At 41.8% G+C, this 20665-nt stretch overlaps 1 protein-coding gene across 13 annotated transcripts in view; it reads right to left on the minus strand.

Moving 5' to 3' along the window:
* The window catches only part of FTO (FTO alpha-ketoglutarate dependent dioxygenase), a 528974-nt gene that overhangs the window by 475227 nt on the left and 33082 nt on the right, over positions 1-20665 (minus strand). For 10 of the 13 annotated variants that reach the window (XM_088671937.1, XM_088671936.1, XM_088671934.1 and 7 more), the window contains exons 2-3: positions 13627-13704; positions 6786-7443 (exon numbers count right to left, since the gene is read on the minus strand). In XM_088671937.1, the coding sequence (XP_088528063.1) occupies positions 6786-7443; positions 13627-13704 (736 nt within the window). The remainder of the gene's footprint in view (positions 1-6785; positions 7444-13626; positions 13705-20665) is intronic. The other 3 variants (XM_088671933.1, XM_088671940.1, XM_088671935.1) reach the window with 1 other exon arrangement.

The following is a 20665-nucleotide window of genomic DNA, read 5'->3' on the forward strand; positions in this document are numbered from 1 at the left end:
AACTTCCTGCTGAATATCACAAATCTTCTGGCGTCTTTTTTGTTGCACTACAGGCCCGCCAAAGAAGCAAGTATGTGAGAGTATTGGGGAAGCATTTCAAAACAAACTAAAACAGTATAAATCAACCACTTGCACTATTATTGTGCCAAGAACTTGTTGCAAAATACACTCGCAATAAAAGGGGTTCTACATTGCCCCTGTGCTCTCTTCCAGAAGTGTCAACAACGGTTTCTTTTCCAGCATGTTTTCTGTAGTTGAGGAAGATGCCCCACAACAGTCTTGGCCTTGCTTGCAAGGATTACCTCCGGTTTGTTTTGTTTTTTTTCCTCCCAGAGGGTGACGTCTTTAAACTCATTAGTATTGCTAGGAAAATCTCCAAACACAGTTCCTTGCAGGCTGTACAAATTACTGCTAACTGACCTTGCATCTATTAAGCAGCAAATAGAAGGGATTACTGGTCAATTATCAATCCACGGGAACATTCCAATTGGTTTATAAAGTCATTAGCAACGAAGAAGCTGTCAGCTCTCGCCCAATCACAGCTGCGGTGGAAATGAAGTAGCAGTTGCTCTGCTTAGCCTATATATATATATATATATATATATATATATATATATATAATTTAATAAATATAATAATAATAAAGTACTCTGTGTTGGGGTGGAGGGACAACACAAATTGTACATTATGAAAGTCAGAAGTAATAAGCCTTTCACGATCGGTCACCATTGCAGTCAATCACTGGTTTGTTAGCCTGTTAAACATTAACTTGTCAACTAACAGATCCAGTTGTTTATTACTCTAAGATTTACACACTCAGGCAAGTCTTAAGAGGCAGCAGGCCAAGAACAATACTGGTGAAAGAATCCACAGAAAGGAAAATGCTTTCTCCGCAGTAGAACAGCCTACCTATGTTACAAAGAATAGAAAGAATTGAAAACACACACTACGAGAATGTTATAGCAATTATTCATATATGTTCATCTATATCCACTTTCACGAGTCACTGATAACTAAATTTAGGGGATAAGTTCCAGGATCTAATATATGCTCACACACCAAAGCCCATCATCAAGCTTACATCCCCAGAGTGGCTGGGGAAACCCAGTCAGATGGGTGGGGTAAATTATTATTATTATTATTATTATTATTATTATTATTATTATTATTATTATTATTTGGTTACAAATACATGTACACCACCTTGAGCTCATTGGAGGAAAATGGAGAGATATAAATGCAAAAGATCAATCGATCGATCAATCAGATAGAATAGATACATAGACACTCTGGGCAATCAGGCCAGGGTATCTCCACACAGATCCTAGGAGTAGAAATAACTATTACGGTATATGGGACAAGGCTGCCAGAGACAGAATTTCACTAACTGATTCAACACCAAATCTCTGCCTTCACATTCTGGGTCACCGTACACAGCAACCTAACCATATCAGAGTTAACGCTCTCTGCAGAATAGAACTATTGCCCCCTGCAGAACAATGGTGGAAAAATCTGTTTGAGAACAACAGGCTTGGACTGTCAAGACTAGCGGTGACGGGTAAATATTAAATTCACGGTTCTCCATCCTAGTTCTCAAAAGATTTACAACTTTAAAAGCTATTAGCTTAAGTAGACTAGTGAATTCCACCTGTCATGAGTGTACATGAAATAGGAGGCAGCCTCCAACTGCTAAGACTCAAGTTATAAGGAACTACATAGATCAATGTCAACAAGTTTAATTGTATACCTAAATGCAAACAGGAAGTCGAAGCAGCTGTTGGGAGAAAACTGGTGTGACGCGTTTTCAGCAGCAAGCATCGGCAGTGTTAAGGATCAAGGTGCTCCACACAAAGGTAAACTGGCAGAGACCTTGCTCTGGGAATCTTTCCTTGCAACAGGTCTACAGTACACATGTTGTGACAGCATTCCTTTATTGTATGAAGGATTCAATCATCCACCCAAGAAGGTCTTGAGATCAGGTATTATATAGCATTAGCGGTACACATTTGGCTCTTTGCATTCCAGAACTGCCTCCAACAGCAGTCATTGAGTCCCTGCTTGGAAAAAAACCCAATCATGGCTTTATTCAAATGGTAATTTAGCCAAAAGGTGCAACACTTTAAATAGTATAAAAGATTGCTGAATCAAGAACTCTGTACATGCACAGAGGCTATGTCATCTTAAAAAAAGAAAAGAGAGAGAGAGAGAAAAGAAAAGGGAAGTTTTAACTAAGAGGTGACAAAGTTATGCTCTGCACATTAAACTTAAATTCAAATTTCTTTATGTAAAATTGGGAACCATTAAGGGAAACGCAATGAGAATTACCCCTTTTGCTTAGGTTGCCCAAAATCCTTGCCCTAGTACAGAACCATTGAGAACCATCAACTGTCAAGAGGCTGCCAAGTTCCAACCTAGCATGCAAATTCTTTTCACAGCTTTCCCACTGAGTTTGTCTTCTGAGTAGTTGTTTTTTGTTTTAAAAATGGATTTTACTGAATTTTATCAGGTTTTGCTTTGTGAGTACTGTATACCTATGCATTTTAGGAACAGCATTTCCTGACAGAGATTTTCACATGAAATAATTTTCCCTTTCAACAGGATACGTGAACCTCTAAGAAGACTCAACCCCATTAATAAAGTGTTTGTCCCTTCTTTTCTCCCACAGCACCAAAAAAAAGCAAAAAAATAGAGTAAAAGTGAGGGGATACAAACAGTAATTTAAATATACTATATCGGAGGTTCTCAGAAAATTGCATTTGTATTTCTTTTTTTCTTTCCTTCCTACAGTCACTTTCCTTCTGTTCTGTGAAACAAGTGTGAATCCCTGCTATATTAGTTGACTTCCCTCTATCTCTTTGTGTCTTTGACACTTCTCTTAAGTTACAAATAATCTGTTTTCATTTATTAAATCAGTTTTTCCATTATGTCTATGAAATTAATCGAAGACCTTAAAATTCTTATAAGAGAGGTGAGACTGCAAGGCCCCCTTCATCGGCCTGACTGGGATCAATTGCCATTTAACTCTTCCCCTCACTGGAAATCATTCCAACTGGCTGCCTCAAAGAGGTGAGACAATGAGGCTCCCTCCATCAACTTGGCTGGGGCCAACTGTCATTTAACCACTCATCTCCCAGGACTCATTTGGCAGATGTGATAACTTCGATTTGTTTCTCTTCTTCCTTCCTCCCAGCCCCTTCCCCCTTTTTGCACTGTCTATTAAATTGCAACCTAAAATCCAAAACTACGAACCGCACTGAGCTCATTGGCAGAAATCTAGCAATCTGTGAAGCATATAGACTGGAACAATGGAAGAGAGAGAGAGAGAGAGAGAGAGAGAGAGAGAGAGAGAGAGAGAGAGAGAGAGAGAGAGAGCACAAATGTATTAACTTCCATGCTTCTACAATTAGCTCTGTGGCAAAGGCTTCTTGAAAATATTACAAAGAAGGAAAGAAAGAAAGAAAGAAAGAAAGAAAGAAAGAAAGAAAGAAAGAAAGAAAGAAAGAAAAATGCATGTAGAGGATGCCTCTTCTGACCACTGACACAATTGCCATAATGGTCCCACAGAAAGATACAAGGATCATTATGACATTCTATTCAATAGGGCTAATCGCCTCTGCTTAATCAACCTATTAGCAAGTAGCAACAGTTCTGAAAAGTTTCCTTGGATTTTCAAAATGAATGGGTTACCGCCACGTTCTGCCAAGCAGAGAAACACAAGGTAGCTATTGATCAAACTGTTCAGAGTAAATTGGGAAACAAAGGCACTTTTGTAAAGGTAATGCTATCATATAACACTACACCAAGCACATATTCTGCCAGGTTCGCTCCCCTGCTAGGGAGATCCTGAGCTTCTGGAGCTCCCAATAAGGGCCAGACAAACTGGAGAGATATCAGTATTTCTCAGGAAGCTCTCAGCACCTTGAAAAACAGAGTCGCGATTTAGCTGAAGTCACCTTTTTAAAGGTCTGAGTGTAGAAATACTTCAGCAGAGCAGAGTCTCCAGTTACAGGCTTCATAAAGGATCACAATTTACATAGGCATTGAAGTTCCAGCTTCTGCAATCATTAGGACAATATATGAACCCATTCACTTCTGAAGTAGTCTTTTTTTAGAAGTGTACCGGTAATTGCATATGCTCTCTGCTTTCTCTTCCATGTTAACTGAGAGACCGAGTCTCTGCCTGCACTCCTTGTCACCTTTCATATCAGTTTTCTCCTCATTATCTCAGTGCTGATCTTGGGCTGAGGTGCATCAGCTTCTTGCAATATTCACAGTGAAGTCACTTACAAGGGCTTCTCTCTAGGACCCCTGCCACTGAAGAACCCCACACAAATGGGAACTATAAAAAGTGTGAGAGGCAAGAGGGGTGAGGGTGCCTGTAGTGAAGAAGGAACCTGAGAAACATAGAGAGCTACCTGCCTCCATGGAAGTTGTCCATCTCTAGCAGAGATGGAGAAATCTGTGGTCCTCCAGATGTTGAGCTTCAGCTTCCATCAACCCCATCCAGCACGGACAATGGACAGGAACTGGAGTCCAACAACAGCTGGTCGCAGATACCCCATTCCTGACATATAGAATATTGTCTCTTTTGGTGTGGTTCTACAGCAGGGGTTGTCAACCTGGTCCCTACCGCCCACTAGTGGGCGTTTCGGGATTCTTGGTGGGAGGTAGGGAGTTCTACGGCACAAGCTGAATCCTCCTTCCACCGAGCACTGATGGGCGGTAAGGAAATTTTACCATCAAGAAAGATGCATTAGTGGGCGGTAGGTATAAAAAGGTTGACTACCCCAGCTCTACAGTGTCTCAAGGAGAGGCCTTTGCCATCACCTGATGGTACCTGGTATGAAGCTGAAAATCTTCAGCATGCAAAGCATGTGTTCGGCCACTGAACTATGGTCCTTCCCAGTTGCAATGAATCATTGTGCAATGCCAGTACCAACAGAGACACCTAAAATGTTTGTTTCAGCTGTTAAAGGGATGTTCCCACTTCAGTAGCGTCTACGTTCTTCGGCTAATCCATTCCACGTGCTTATGAATCATTCTGCATAGCCATAAGTAACCCTTCCACAGCAATATGTGATGAAAATCTAAATGCTGTGAGAACTTATGGTCCTTCATGCAGCTTAGTCTAATAAATGGAAGTAACAAATACGTCATTCCTTGCAGAAAGGGTGGTTGCTGTTTCAGAAATAGTTACAAATCCAACAAAATTGCTATGGAGTGGGTAAGCTGGCATTCTCGAGAAATGGTTTGGTTCACAGTACCTTTGGCCAAGTATTATCTGAAGTCATGGAAAGAGTGCTTCTAAAATTGCATGTAGAAGCAAGCGGAGCCATTGGCTCAATTCGGACTTCGCACCAAACCATGGTTTATGCTAACCACCATCATGGTTTATGATCCCATACATCCAACAGACAAATTGTGGTTTAAAGCTTCTTGTCTGCTTTTGTTTTCCATTTTGTCATCCATATGTTCACTCCAGTCCAAAGTGCAACAGTCTCTTGAGGAATGGCCATTGTTCATTTGTTTGTGAATCTAGACACAACGCAAGCCACAGCTAGCACAAACTAGCTTCAAAATGTGGTATGCTATCCTGGCTTGGCAACCCGTCGCAAACCATGGTTTAGTGAGCTTACATGGGTAAAAGCAAATCATAGGTTTGGTGTAACACCTGAACATAACAATTAATAGTTAAGATGCCCCTCAGGCAGAGGTTTATAGTCCTTGCACTGCACCAACCTTGCTACCACCTCCCCCCCCCTCCGCCTCCTGGTAAGCAGCAGCAATGTAGGCAATGAGAGGTCAGGTGAGCCCCACCAACTGCTACTGTTCAGGCTAGAGACCTTCTTCTGTGCTGAGAAGCATGCTAAATCCACCCCTTTCACCCCTTGTGGAGGGTGACTATTTGAAGCAGGGAGCCCACTGTAATCATGTAGGCTCCCTGCACATTTAGAATCCTGACTGTCCAGAATTTGTATGAATCCATAGCAATGCAGCTTTGTTTTTGTTTTTTTTAATCAGTGTTGTATAAGTCGCATAAAAAGCCTTTTTTAAAAAACAAAAAAAACAGAACCAACATTCCACATTACTTTCCCCGTCAACAGGGATGCTACATTGGAAGGTGAAGCATCTGACAGGACCATAACAGTTTAGCACGCCTGGGCAAGAATCTGTGCAATGTTGTGAAAACATGTAGAAATCTCCTTCCAAAGTCAGAGTAGCATATTATTTACAAAGAAAGGACAGTAGGAAAAAACGGTACAGAGCTGAACCATGAATTCATATATGAAAAAATGCCCCATTTAAAAGAGAGAGAGATGTCAAATCACAGCTTTAATAATAATAATAATAATAATAATAATAATAATAATAATAATACAGGCTTGAAAATGGGTATCTGTGGGAACCTGGAGAGCAGAGATTTGAAAGGTTTTGCTTTCTTGGCTCCCGATCAGCAGGTTAATTATAGCAACTTTTCAATCCACTTAAAGTGCTCCTGATAAGGGAAGCTGCAGCAAACATGGCTGAGCTCACTTGCCTCTCATTCTCTCCCCACCCCTCCGATATCCAGAAAGATTGAGAGGGTCAAATACAGGTAAGTGCTTACATGGGAAAGTGGGGTAGGAGGCACATACGGTTTTGCATATGACACAGTAAACCTGCTAACAAGTTCCAAATTTACAAGCAGGTATGGGTGCCTCTTTTGTGCACCAACCCGCTTAGCCTTAGGGGTTTTAAAACTGCACTTCAGAGCGAGACCCGGTTTTCGTATTTGCTTTACCCACCTTCACAGCTATAACTGTAGACAGCCACCGTTGACCCTTCAACTAGATTTTCATCATGGTGCCAACTCACAGCCATTTTCCCCATTCCAAAATAAGGCTCTTGTTTCAAGAATGACATTTGTTGTGGATCCATATAATTTAATAAAGACAGGTTGTAAGATGTTCTCTCTTTCAGATGGCTATGGTCATTCTCTGGGACATGAGAAGGGCTTTGATCTTGCAGAATGGACCCCATCTCTGTAATGGAAGTAGCATAATCCTGCTGCCTATCGATGACAGTATCTTCCATTCCTTTTGTTTCGGCCAAATTCTGCTCTTGCAAAGCCTGGATGGATTCTCTATGCAAGTAGCAATTAAGTTTGATTAATGCCTTGCAAGCCTTGGCTATTTCAGGATGGGAATAATTTATTTCATAACCTTCCACAGGCCAGGGGACCGTAAATAACCTTGTGTTCAAATATTTGTAGGTACATCCTGGGTTTCCAACTAATATACGAGATACTGGGGTAACAAAATCTTTCCCTTTGATCCTTACAAGATCTTGGAAAAAACAACCATGCTTTTGCAAAGTCAAAAAAGCTTCCTGAACTTCTTCATGGACTTCTTTGGGAATCTTCTCAGCAGTTCTGAGGACGAGTTTTGAATATTTTGTCTTCCACTAAAAAGAAAAGAAAAATCATGGATATGTTATAAATATAAAACAGTTGCGTACTTGAGGTGTTAGTTATGGCTTATCAACCAAATAAATAAATAAATAAATAGAGATACTTCTTTGCAGGAAGAGGATTGAGGCCTCAAGAGAAACCACACACCAACTTGGGGGAGTCATCAGTAGTCCAAAGGCAGCCTGAAGAGTCCCATCTCACCAAAGCTTTTGACTCCATTCTAAGCCCTGCCTTGATCCCTGATTCTCCTTCATTGCCACACACACCACTGACCTCAGAAGTGTAGGCAGCAGTAGACTTGATGGACAGCTTAAGTCACCCAAACGTCCACCTGGACAATCGACACTCAAGAGTCTACTCAGGAAAAGGGAGAAGACCCAACTACAATCAGTCGCCCAGTAGAAGCAGAGCTGGCAATGGGTGGGAAACCATTTCAGACCGAGGGTCAAGTGCCCTTCTGGGGGACTCATGTGAGTGGTGAGCAGCGCCAGAAGCAAAGGTGAGCAGACCAATGGGTGCAAATTTTACTTTTGTAACATAGCCCAGTTTTGTACACACCCCTCTCTACCCTCTCTATCCTCCAAAGAAGAGATATTATCAGATCAAGTACACATTCCAACCAGGTGAAAACTCAAAGAGGGTGTGAAGTAAAAGCAGTGAGGGGTACGGATGAAGAGGCTGTGTAGCCTTGAAAGAGTCCCAAGGGTCAAACAGAGAAGCCTAAGGGTCACATTTGGCCCCTGGGCCAGAGGCTCCCCACTCCTGCTATTAGTTTCCTACTCTCCTCTGGATTCTGCTAGTTTTTGAGCTCATTAAATCTCCAGCTCATTCCTGGCAAGGCTCCCAATCTGACTCCAGCTGCACACTGGGTGTGAGTCATGGGTTGGTATACCACCTTAATCCATCAGTACTCTTATTATGTTGTTACAGACTCACATTTAAAGCATCTTCATTTTTCAAAAAAAAATATATCAAAGCAATTTATAACAAACATACATATATACAATAAAAACCGTGTCAAAAATTAAAATCAGAGACCATCAACTACCGGTAGCTATCACAGACTGACATTTTCTTAACTAGGTGCATAGGCTTGGCAGCCTAGAAAAGTTTTCAGCGGAAATTTAAAGATTAAAGCCAAAGGTTCCTACTGCATCTCTACCAGCAGAGCATAGGACTGGGCTGGTTTCTTACTACTGTCACAAATGAGCCTCGTCAACTCTGGGGACAACCAGCAAGGCTCCTGCAGATGACTGCAGTGACTGAGCTGGGATGCAAGCATTTAGGCAGTGCCTACGGTACCTTTAGTTGTTCAAGTCTTCGTAAATTAATACAAGAATTTTGAACCTGGCTTGATAGTAGATGGATTTAACAATGGTGTCACATGTTCTCAGCCATGCGCGCCACCTGCAACTTGGCTGCCACATTCTGACCAGCTGGAGCTTCTGAACCAGGCCTAAGGGCAGCCCTACATAGAGTGCACTGCAGCAATCCAGCCTTGAGGTTACCCACCCATGGACTACAGTGGTCCCCACCCAAGAACAGCCATAGCTGAAGAACCAGGTGGTGAAAGGCACTGCTAGTCACAGAGGACACTTGTATCCAGGAGTACCCCCAAGCTACACACCTGCTCCTTTTGAGGGAGTGTAACCCCATCCACAGCAGAAAATGTGCCTATCTCCCAGACTGCTGGAACAGGGGATTAAGATCTAGAGAGTTTCAGCAATGGCCAGCAATCTCGGCATTTGTTGGCCTTGTCCCACCAAGGTCCACAGGGTCTTTACTAAGAAGACAGCGGTTGTGTGAATCTTGTCTCAAGAAACAGGAGGAATGACAAGAAGATAGTGTAAAAACAAAGGAAAAATCTGCAATGACACATCTATGGGGAAAGCATGCCATGCTTGTTCAAAGGCTGTAATATTTCACTCTCCTGTGAAAACTGGGAGTTAATGTGTTCCACATTTTAATGCCAGCCTAATGAGAGGCACATTACCTTTTGGCTTGTGAACTAAAGATTACATGCTTTGAAAGTATTTTATCAATATATCTTAAATGGTGTCTGAGGGGTTTCTGCTCTTTAAAAGCACCCTAAAAATGTTGTGCTTTTTTATTTTAAAAAAATCACACATTAGTATCTCAGAAGAAGAAGAAGGAAAAAATTCAGGAAATGGAAACACATTTCCAACACATCATCTCAGAATACCGGTCGGTCTTCTTTAATTCTCCAGCCAGTCATCCTGCTATGTCCTACATCAGGAAAGCATTAAGAGATCAGAAGACCAAGAAAGGGGAAAAGAAAAAGGGAAAAAAGAAAAACCCCATGGAACTCATACTGGACACTTTTACTGATTGAAGGAACAAAACAAAACAAAACACCAAAAAAAATCCCGTGTAGTTTGTGCTTTATCTCTGACAGCTAATATTAAAGGTCACCTCACTCGTCATGCAGATAAAAGCAGTTGCATGACTGGACACTTCCAAAAAGCATACAAAACATTTCATGCTTAATTTTTTAACATGTCCATTATCCCAGAACAAAATTTAACACACCCATAGAAACTTGAGGCCCTACTACATATTTTCAGCAATCTACAAATCATAAAGCCTGTGCTTGAAGGAGCCAGGATGACCTCGTCACTCAAGTGACAACGGCAAACCGCAAACCAGTGAGGTAATCTCTGGATAAACAAGTTGGCACTTCAATTCTACATTATAAGATAGTAACATTTCACTCAAAGAAGACATTTGTCTGGTGCTGATGTTCCTAAATGTGTGTTCCTCTTCAGAGACTCATGACATAGTTCCAAATATCACTGAATCATCGTGCTAGGCTTTGAAGAGGTTTCTTCTGAAACAACTTCTTTTTTTATACAAAATTCATTGCTGTGCCCTATTGCTGCATTAATTTTCTCTACTGAAAACGGGCCACATTTGCACATAATGACGGACTATGTTTTAGTGCAATGTGAATAAGCCAGAACAAGCTGCAGTGAGCCCTGGACCTACTGGTTTGAAATTTGATTTCAAACTGGCTTCTTTGAAGCATACCATAGTTAATGTTCACTGTAGTTTGTCAGTCTGGACAACACAATAAACTACAGTTTAGGTTTAAAAAAAAGTAAAAAAGTAAAAGCTTTTGAACTCCTCCTTCGGGCCACACAACAGAAGGCGAGGGAGGTGTGAAAGCCTGAGATTCACTGTGAATCATTATGGTTTGTTCATGTCATATTAAACTATGGTTTTGCACCACACACAAATACAGCCAGCCTTCCAAGGAAACCAGCCCACCGCTGTCTTCTTTTACTGCTCCAACAAGAACCTTCAATCCAATTCTATTCCCATATTATTCATATTATTCCTTGTTGCTTTGGGACATTTTATGTGGTAAGAAGAAGAAGAAGAAGAAGAAGAAGAAGAAGAAGAAGAAGAAGAAGAAGAAGAAGAAGAAGTTGTCATGCCCTCTGTCTAAGGAACACAAGACAACTTACAAATAAGAGCACAGCTTTCTATCACACCCGGCTATTTGTCTACTCTTGACTAGTCTAGGCCAGGCATCCCCAAACTTCGGCCCTCCAGATATTTTGGACTACAATTCCCATCTTCCCCAACCACTGGTCCTGTTAGCTAGGGATCATGGGAGTTGTAGGCCAAAACATCTGGAGGGCCGCAGTTTGGGGATGCCTGGTCTAGGCTATCAGACTTTTTCACATCACCTTCTATCCCAGTCTTCCCGAAGCATGAGTCCCCATATATTGAACTACAACTCTCAACACCTCTCACCATTGGCCATCCCATCTAAGGATGATGGGGATTGTAGTTCAACAGCATCCGAGATCCAATGACTGGGGAACCTGTTCCCTTTTTTAAATGGAGATGCCAGGAATTGAAACTGGGACCTTCTGAATGCAAAGCATGTGCTCCACAGTTGAACTATGGCCCTTCAACTAAGTTGTTTGTGGTTCAGTTCTACAGCACTAAGTTTGAGATAAGGGTATGTTTTAGCAGATAAAACTTGGCATGGAACAGAAGAGTCACACACCAAGTTTCAGAGTTCATAGTGTTCCCACAACACACATGCACACACACCCTTTGCTCTGCAACCCACAGGTGTATATGGGCTGGGTGTCCATGCAAGTCCAACTTCATTCAGCTGGTCCGCAGCAGCGTATTTATGAATTTGTTGTTCAGAGGCAGCACATCCACTGAATTAAAGATTCCGATTGATTTTTAATTACATTTTCACTGCCTCTTTGATTTCTTGTATTTTATTGTGTTATAATTTGAATTCTATGGAATACACTGTATAAGAAAAAAGAATTAAAAAATTTCAGTTAAACCTCATACTGCATCTAGCACAGCGCATTACAATGGCTACAGGCAGAAAAATCACTACAGGCAGAAAAATCATGCGCCAAGACCCTCAGCTATTTTCAAATGATCCATGAGAAAAAGCAGTTTGGGAACCACATCTCTACAGTATTATACTTCTGTTGTGGTTTTATTGTTAATTTTTTAAAAAATTCTATGTCTTGTTGTGAGAACTGTGTTATAGGGAAACCTATAAAATATTATAAATAAACCAGAACAAGTAACAAGAACATAGGAAGCTGCCTTTTACTGAGTCAGACCATTGGTCCATCAACTGTGTTCATGGAAGACAATCTTACTCGGCTACGAGTGATCGCCAAAGAAGGAGAAGAAGACCACCAGTTGTTCCCAAGCTGCTACCCTCCAGATGTTTTGGATTCCAACTCCCATCAGGCCTAGCCAGCATGGACAATGATTAGGGATGATGTGAGCTAGAGTCCAAAACATCTGAAGGACACCAACTGATCTACACTAACTCAGCCAAGGGAGTTGGGTTCAGAGCTCACTGGCAGCAGTTCTCAAGGTTTCAGACAGAGGTCTTTCCCAATCCTGCCTAGAGATGGTGGGGCTAGAACCCAGGACCTCCTGCATGCAAAGCAAGTGCTCTAGCACTGAACTACGGCCCTTCCCTTGAAAGGCATAATGGATGTCATCTGAAAATTTAGTGCTCTAACTCAGGGAGATGTAAGAACCTTAACCTGATTTTAACAATGAAATAGAAAGGTACAGAAACTTCATTTCCTTCCTGTATCAGTGGGGGAGAAAATGAGATTATTATATTTTTTAAAGATGCTACTTCGTATGCATCTTTCGGCCACATGTCAATACAAGAACGTTGACATGGCTATAATGTTGGAACGCCTGCTGAAGCTGTTCAAGCTAAATAAGAGATTCCTTTTTATGTCTTTCATCTCACTCAATATGTTCCAACTTAGTTTGACTGAACTCACCCAAGTCTTTCCATGTGTTTCTCATTTGACTGGGGTATTGTCGAAGAGGGACTTTAGGATATTCTTCCGTTTCTTTAATAACAATCCTTCTCTATAGCACTTTGGATTATACTTGTGCGTATCATTTTCAGGCTGGATTTTCTTTTGTGTGTGTAAGTCACAGAACTGCATGGCTGGGAGGGCCAGAGGGTTATCAAACTCAAACCACACTGTTCTGAAATATGTTCCACCTCCAACACACACACACACACACACACACACACACACACACACAGAGAGAGAGAGAGAGAGAGAGAGAGAGAGAGAGAGAGAGAGAGAGAGAGAGATCAACCCATATAATCCATATCATAGGGCATCTCCCAAGCAGATAACAGAAACAAACATGACATACTTACCACAATACTTGAAGAGGGCAGCAAGTAACGCCCATAAAGAGCAGTTGACATGGTGAAAGCACACACACACACACACACACACACAGAGAGAGAGAGAGAGAGAGAGAGAGAGAAACAGAAAACTGGGTGTCAGGAAGCCTGACCTTTGTAAGTGACATGGATTAAGTCTTTAGGGCCTTGTCATCGTTCTCCAGGAACTGAATCTGTGTACTCTAGAACACAGCCTACACTCACCTGAAGCTGTGCAATTTCAGAGAAAGAATGGTGGTAGCATGCACCTCCTCATCCTCCTCATCCTCACTGGGTACGACTCAGAACCAGCATATGCATGCCAGCTTCTCCTCAGTAATTTTGTCTTCTCTAAGCAATGAACTAAGGAATTCAAGAATAAAAATAGCAAACCATTTCAAGTAGTAAAGGAATATTTCCCCGTATATAGAACACAAATCTTTTGAACTATTACCAGTTGATGGAAGCCATCATCCTTGGGTGTCAAATATGGAAGCCAGCTCTCTCCAAGTTCATCAAGGAGTTTCCGTTTCTAGAGATGCAAAAATAGATAATTTACATTGAGTTTTGGGTTTGTTTGTTTGTTTGTTTGTTTAAGTCATAGGCTTGCTAGGTATTAGAACTAATGTACTGCTGTCCAATACTGGATTCAAGTTTTGGAGGGGTCTTCGGCAAGAAACCTCCATGCCACACCTTCTTTTGTGAGTCTACCTCCTCACCACCATTGTCACCAGCTGTTCCTCTTCCCCATAAATGCTACCATCTATTTGCTGGCCACGTAGAAAGCCACTGAGAAAACAGATAGCAGCATCTACTGCTCCTCCTCACCACTACTGTCATCTATATGCCAAAATAAGAATTAGACGAAGAACTTGTAGAGGAAGAACAGGCTCAGAAGGCTCTTGTCTTGTCAGTGTATCTTCTGCTGGGATGTAGGACCTTGAAAGATGATTGACCATGCCCACCTGCCCTGCTCCCATCCATCTTGGTACATCAGAAGTAACTCCTGGTATTGTTCAACTACCTCTTAATGGGGAAAGAGAAGTGAGTCAGAATCAGATTTTGTAAGCTCCACTTCTACTTCCAATTGCCACTTAAAACAAACAGCCTACTTGCTGACTCCTCTGGGACAAAAAAAAGAGGGATGAGGTAAAACATTAAGACTACAATCCTAAACATACTGGCTTGGGGGTAAGCCTCATCAAAATGTGGGCCTTGCTTCTGAGTAAATGTGCACAGGACTGGACAGTGAAATCTCATATAAAGAGGCCTTGCAACGCAACCCCTGTGAAAGTTTACTCGGACGTAATCCCCCTTGTGTTCTATAGAATTTGCTTCTAGTTGAGTGTGTATAGTACAGTAATATTGGAGCCTCAGTGTGTGCTGTGTTTAAAGATCCTTGGTTGCAATTTGGGTGAGTGGGGCTAATCTCTTGTTATGCAAAAGAGTAAATGAAAGCAAAAACAAAAGCTCCTGTTCATGACGAAGGATCCAACCCAATTCTTCCCAGTTTACATCTATGGTTTTGTTTCACATTCCTTTGCTTATCGTTATTTTCCGCATCGTGTTACAAGACTAATGGATTTTAAACTTTTACAGTACTTATGGAAATGGCATTTCTCAGGTTGAGTCATTAGCTCAGAAAACCCTGGTGTTGCCCTATATGCATTTCTTACATAGCCTCCACCAGCTCCGTCCACCAGAGTGGGAGGGGGTGTCACCCAAAAACCATGATCATTTATCCGCTCTAATCAAAATGGTCTTTGCCTCATGTGGTTCAATAATTATATGCTCAAAGGAAATTTAGCTTTTGCATTGCATGTCCCAATCAGGCTTTGTTTTAACTTGGTAAATCACTAAAAACTGGCTGGAACAATGTAAATTTTTCTATGCAAGAATGGGAAAAATTGAGTATGAAAATAACAAGATGAGGACTAGCAACACAGAGTGTATTGAGCATGCACCCTGATTTGCTTGCAGTTTAAGCAGAGGTTAGCCTATGTCTGGTCTTTATTGAGCACTCTGATTTGTTTGCAGGTAGGTAATACAAGACTAATTTAAATGAAGCCATCAAAATAGAAACAGAGTTAAATGTACCCTTCAGTCTTAAAACAAAAGAATATGAAGCATTCTAAGATATCTCTATAGTACAAATGTGTATCGTTTTCATATCAATTTATCTATCACGGGTTTTCCAAAAACAACAACAACCCGGGAATTACCCGGGAATTACCGTTTTGCAAGGGTGCTGAGTATTTTCTTAGAGCACCAGTCATTTTCACAGAATGACAGAGTTTCCAGAGATCCCTGAGCAAAGTGCACAACGACTGGCAACACTAGCCTATGCATATTTACTGGGAAGAAAGCACCACTGTGTTCAGTGGGGCTAACTCACAGGTAAATGTGCACAGGATTGCACCTTAAATCTGTAGTGGAGATAGTCCCGAAATGAAATGTTGTGCAGTGCACTCAAAACACAATTTGCCATAAAATGATGGTGGTGGTGGTGGTATTTAAAACATTGGGGGCGCATCCTATGCCCTTTTAAAATGAGGCTCTTTGGGGGGGGTGTTATTGGGTTGTTGTTTTTATTTTGATTATATATATTGTGGTTTTTATGTTGATCTTTTCTGTGAACCACCTTGAGACCTGTTGGAACTAAAAAGTAATCATCTGCCAGTGGAAGGACAACAAGGAGGGAGCCAGGCTAAATTCTCTAGAAATAATAATAATAATAATAATAATAATAATAATAATAATAATAATTTTATTTATACCCCGCCCTTCCCAGTCAAGACCAGGCTCAGGGCGGCAAACAACAAAAATATCAAAACAAGCATAAAAGAAACAATTCAATTAAAATACAGATTAAATACAATGTTAAAATTCAATTTTAAAATGGGAAGGGAGTTCCAAAGTCACCTAGATGCAATTAGCTGCAATCACATTGTTTTTCTCTGCTTAACTGCCACTATGGATACTGGAGGTTGGGCCCTTGTGGCCATTCAGAGTTCCAGGAAGAGGAAGTCTCCCACAGCCTCCCACCGCCACCCCATTTTTTTTCAAAACCAGTACATGCCAGCACAGCCAACAGAACAGTTAGACTTTTTGAACCACAACCAGGTAGCATTGAGTAATCCATCCAACGCTCGCTTAACTGCAGCTCACTGATTCTAAGTGGACTGACAACCACAGCATTAAAATTTATAAAACAGACATGTAGCCTGATCTGGCTGAGTTTACAGACTTCTTTGGGGACACATTATGAAAGTGACATGGAGTTGCTGGTGAAACCAAGCGGAATGTAACTTTAGATTAAGCTGGCAGGCAACACATTAGTGCATTCTGAGATTTCATATACTGCCCCTCAATGAGGCCAAACTTAGATTCACAAAATGTTTAGGGGTACACACACCCCTGTGTACCCCCAGGAAAAAGCACTGTATGTCTGTGCGTGCGCGCGCGTGCACGTGTGTGTTAGTTTTGAAAAGTACTGCAGTTTAGAAATCTATATTTATACATGCACACTTGGATGTTTGCATGTAGACACAGTGAATGTAGCTATATTAACATTATTTATGGCATTAAACACACTGAAACGATAGGTCTGGTTTTGCTGAGCCTCAAGCAGAGTTCACCAAAACTTCTTTTTTTAAAAGGCTTATTCTCCTGTTTGAACAATAAAAGGATGTTGAGCTGGTAGAGAAAATATAATTCAAACGCATGGGGTAGCAATATATATACTGACAATTTCTTTGTCAAATGTTAAGCTCTTGGCAAAAGCACACAGCATTAAAATGCACTCTGGAGTGGAGGTAGCATCAGCTCACATTTGATTGTCAGATCTGACTAAGCGAATGCTCTCCTGCTTGATGTGCAGACAAATACACACACAGCTGGGTGGTACAACACACATCTCTTCTCATATACACGGAGCTGTCACACACGTGTCAAATACATCAAGTTACTTGCAAATTCCTCCAAAACAAAACGAAAAGCGGGGGTTGGGAATAAAGGGGAAAGAAGAGGGATGTGTGTGGGGGGGTGCTTTGCCAACTGACTGAGCCAGTGCTTGAAAGTGTGTTGTGTTTACAGTAACCTCAACAGGTAAGTAAAGAGCTTGCAGAAGTGGCAACTTCCCCCACCCCCAGAGAGACATGAACAGACCAGTTCTGTGCAGGCATTGAGGGAACATGAGTAATGGGTTAAATATGTGTTTTAAACACATCTGGGAGCACACAAGGAGTTACTACTGAAGAAGTGAGGGTGTGGCAACCAGAAGACAACCTGGCGTATGTGTATGTACGGCCCCGTGTGTGCACTTGACTAGATGGTCTCTTCATCCCGTCTAACTCTATGAGCTGCTCTCTCAGAACAAAGCCCACAATGGTATCTGCAAGGGGGTAAAAGACTTGTTCACACAATGCATAGTTAACTTATGCAATTTGTTCCCACAAGATGTGGTAGTGGCCCCAGGGTTACATGATTTAAAAAGGAGGTATGGGGAAATTTATGAAGGTTAAATGCATGGACAGAGGGATGTTGCTAGACTTCAATTGCCATCATCATTGGTCATGCTAGTTGGGAATCCAGCACCACCCAGAGGGCCACCGCTTCTCCACCTCTGACCTACACCAACTAGCAACATCAATCTCGGGTATTGGGGTGGGGGTGGGGGAATCTTCCCCCAACCCTGGTTGAAGATGTCAGGTATTCATCCTTGGACTTCTGCAGATCCCCTCCACTGGGTAGTTCAGCCAACACACACTTCTTACATTCTCAATCAGGAAAAACAGGCGTTGCAAGGAGAGGCAAATTCCTTTGCCCAGGTGCTTGAAACAAGAGACTCAAATCACCATGCAGATCATGGGTGAGGGCTGCTGAGACTTATAGCCCAGCAACTTCTGGAAAGCCACAGGTTCCCCACACAGCAAACAAAAACATGTATTAATCCCAACTTGCTGAAATACAGCCAACAGACACTAAGACAGGGTGAATGGGCAATGTCAAGCTTTGCTCAGGAAAAACTGCCATGGGTGAGTCTAGCGATGTGCTTGTATTTCACTTGCAGACTAGAAACACCGCTGGCAACAAAATGTGTGTTGTTCCTTCTTCTCCACACCCCCTCTGAAATGTAAAGACTACACAACACAGATGTGAAATGCACCAGAATCTGTTTGCCAACATTTGAAATGGATGAACACTTGCTTCACCTGTGCAAACAAAGCTATAATAGAAAGCCAATAAGGCTGCTTCAAGACTTGGAGCAATGTCTTGGCCTAACTCAGTATTAGCACACACATTTTTACAGATAAATAATACAAGTAAATGGCTTAGGTTCTGCAAAATCCTTCTCCAGGAAGAAGCCAGTGGAAGTTTGTTGTCAGGTATATACAAAGCAAGATTGCCGGGAAGACGCTGCTTTATGCTGTTGGATCTTACTCAGGTGTGGAGAACATTTGGCCTGTAGGGGAACTGGTCGCACTTGCAGAACTGGAAACTGGGATAACCTCAGAGGAGCAGAAGCTAGCAGTGGGGCTACCGGTAACAATCTAAAGCTGGAGTGAAGAAGCTATGGCCCTCCATATGTTGGTATTCTACTACTCCCATCAGCCCCAACTGATACAATTGTTTCAGGGGCATCACATTAGTGAAGGCTGATCTATGATAAAAATGTTTGGCAGAGAAATTACAGTGAGGGGAAACATAACTTCTTCCTGCTAGGATCGCTCTCCCATTAGACCACCCTTCGCCAACCTTGTGTTCTCCAGATGTCTTGGACTACAATTCCCATCATGCCTGTCCATACTGACAGGGGGTCAGAGCCATTTGGCTAGGGTGGACCACCACTTCCATCATTCCTGACCACTGGACAAGCTGGCTGAGGATGATGGGAGTTGGAGTCCATCAGCGTCTGGAGGGCCACAGATCAAAGCAGGTATGAACTGTGTCAGATGCTTCTCAAGCAATCTGCATAGAATGAAATCTACATAAATTGCCAAGTAGCATAGAAGCAATATGTTCCAGGACACAGACTGAGAGACACACTCCAGACCACAATAATAACCCTAAAGCAGTTTTCAACAGCATATGCACCTTGAATGAATGAATGAATACACACACACACACACACACAGAGAGAGAGAGAGAGAGAGAGAGAGAGAGAGAGAGGGAGAGAGAGCGCTTAAATGAAGCATGGCCACAATCCTAAATCATTGAGCACCTTTTCCTGCCTCTCTACAGTCCACGCAATCCAAAACTACAGGTATATTGTTACCAAATCACAGTCTCCACGGTTGATTACAAGGTGAAGCGACTGTAGAATCCGATGAATATTAAGCAAATATTTTTAGAAGGAGACGTGGCACTCACATTTTATTTATCTTCACACCAGAGAGTTCCCAAATGGTAACAAGCTCGCATTCTGCCGTGATGGCTTCTTGGCACAGCTACCTATTACGGTAATGAACTTCATGTGTAATTTTGTCAGCTTATGTTTGATGTTATTGCAGAGTGTGTACTTTGTGTCCTCCTAGTTTACCCTCTCTGTTCAGTAACTATTGAAAATGTACTTGCACCGGCTTGTCTGATGGAAAGTCAATCATGCTAATAGCAGAATAACTATTCTGCATATTGAGATTCATTGAAGCTTGCAGGCTAAGTACATCACTGATTGACTCTTGTTACAACGGGCTATAAATACAAGTTGCTAACCTGTTTTTAGTTCAAACTTATTTAAAAAGAAATCTTCCAACTTGGGAGGGTTGGGGGGGGCAGTTCTGAAGCACATTCTCTTACACAAATGTATGAAGGAGATGCTTTATTATATCAAGTCAAACCATTGGACCCTCTATTCCAATTTTTTTTATTTAATAGGTGAAGAATTTCATACCCAGGGGTCACCCTCCAGACCTCTCTATCTGGCCCTCAGAACTCTGCCCAGGCCACAACCCATAAGAAACCGGAAAGGATCTGAAAGTAAAACTGTTTGGGGAACTCAGAACTTTTCACTTGGGAGAGAACTTCCCAAGTGCCTCTATGCTCTGTAGCATGAATGCATACATGCACACAGGAATGACACTGTTTTAGGGAAGCATCAGAACATTTGGGGTATCAGCAGACATTACACCAATCTCCACCCTCCCTTCAGGGCTAGCTGCATGTCTAGTAGCAACCAACAGATCAAATATTGAGGAAAGTCTGCCATGCCTATGGAAGAAAAGGGTATAGAACAGGAAAGGATCTGCTGTTTTACACATTACAAGGTACAGAGATGAGCCAAATCTAGCACAGTTAGTACAAAAAGCACATTCCTACCATTTGGTGGCCATCTTGCTAAGAAATCTAAAGCATCAGCACTTATGGTGGAGCAACTATCTACCAACTGCATAACATACAGGGATAGAATAGATTTGCTTCCCCTATTTCAACTCCTCACCTCATAAATCAGCTGGCCCACTTTCTGGTTTCCACTGAGATACACAGAGAGAAAG

This window comes from Zootoca vivipara, chromosome 6 (assembly GCF_965207765.1).
Source record: "Zootoca vivipara chromosome 6, rZooViv2.hap1.1, whole genome shotgun sequence".
Taxonomy (NCBI): domain Eukaryota; kingdom Metazoa; phylum Chordata; class Lepidosauria; order Squamata; family Lacertidae; genus Zootoca; species Zootoca vivipara.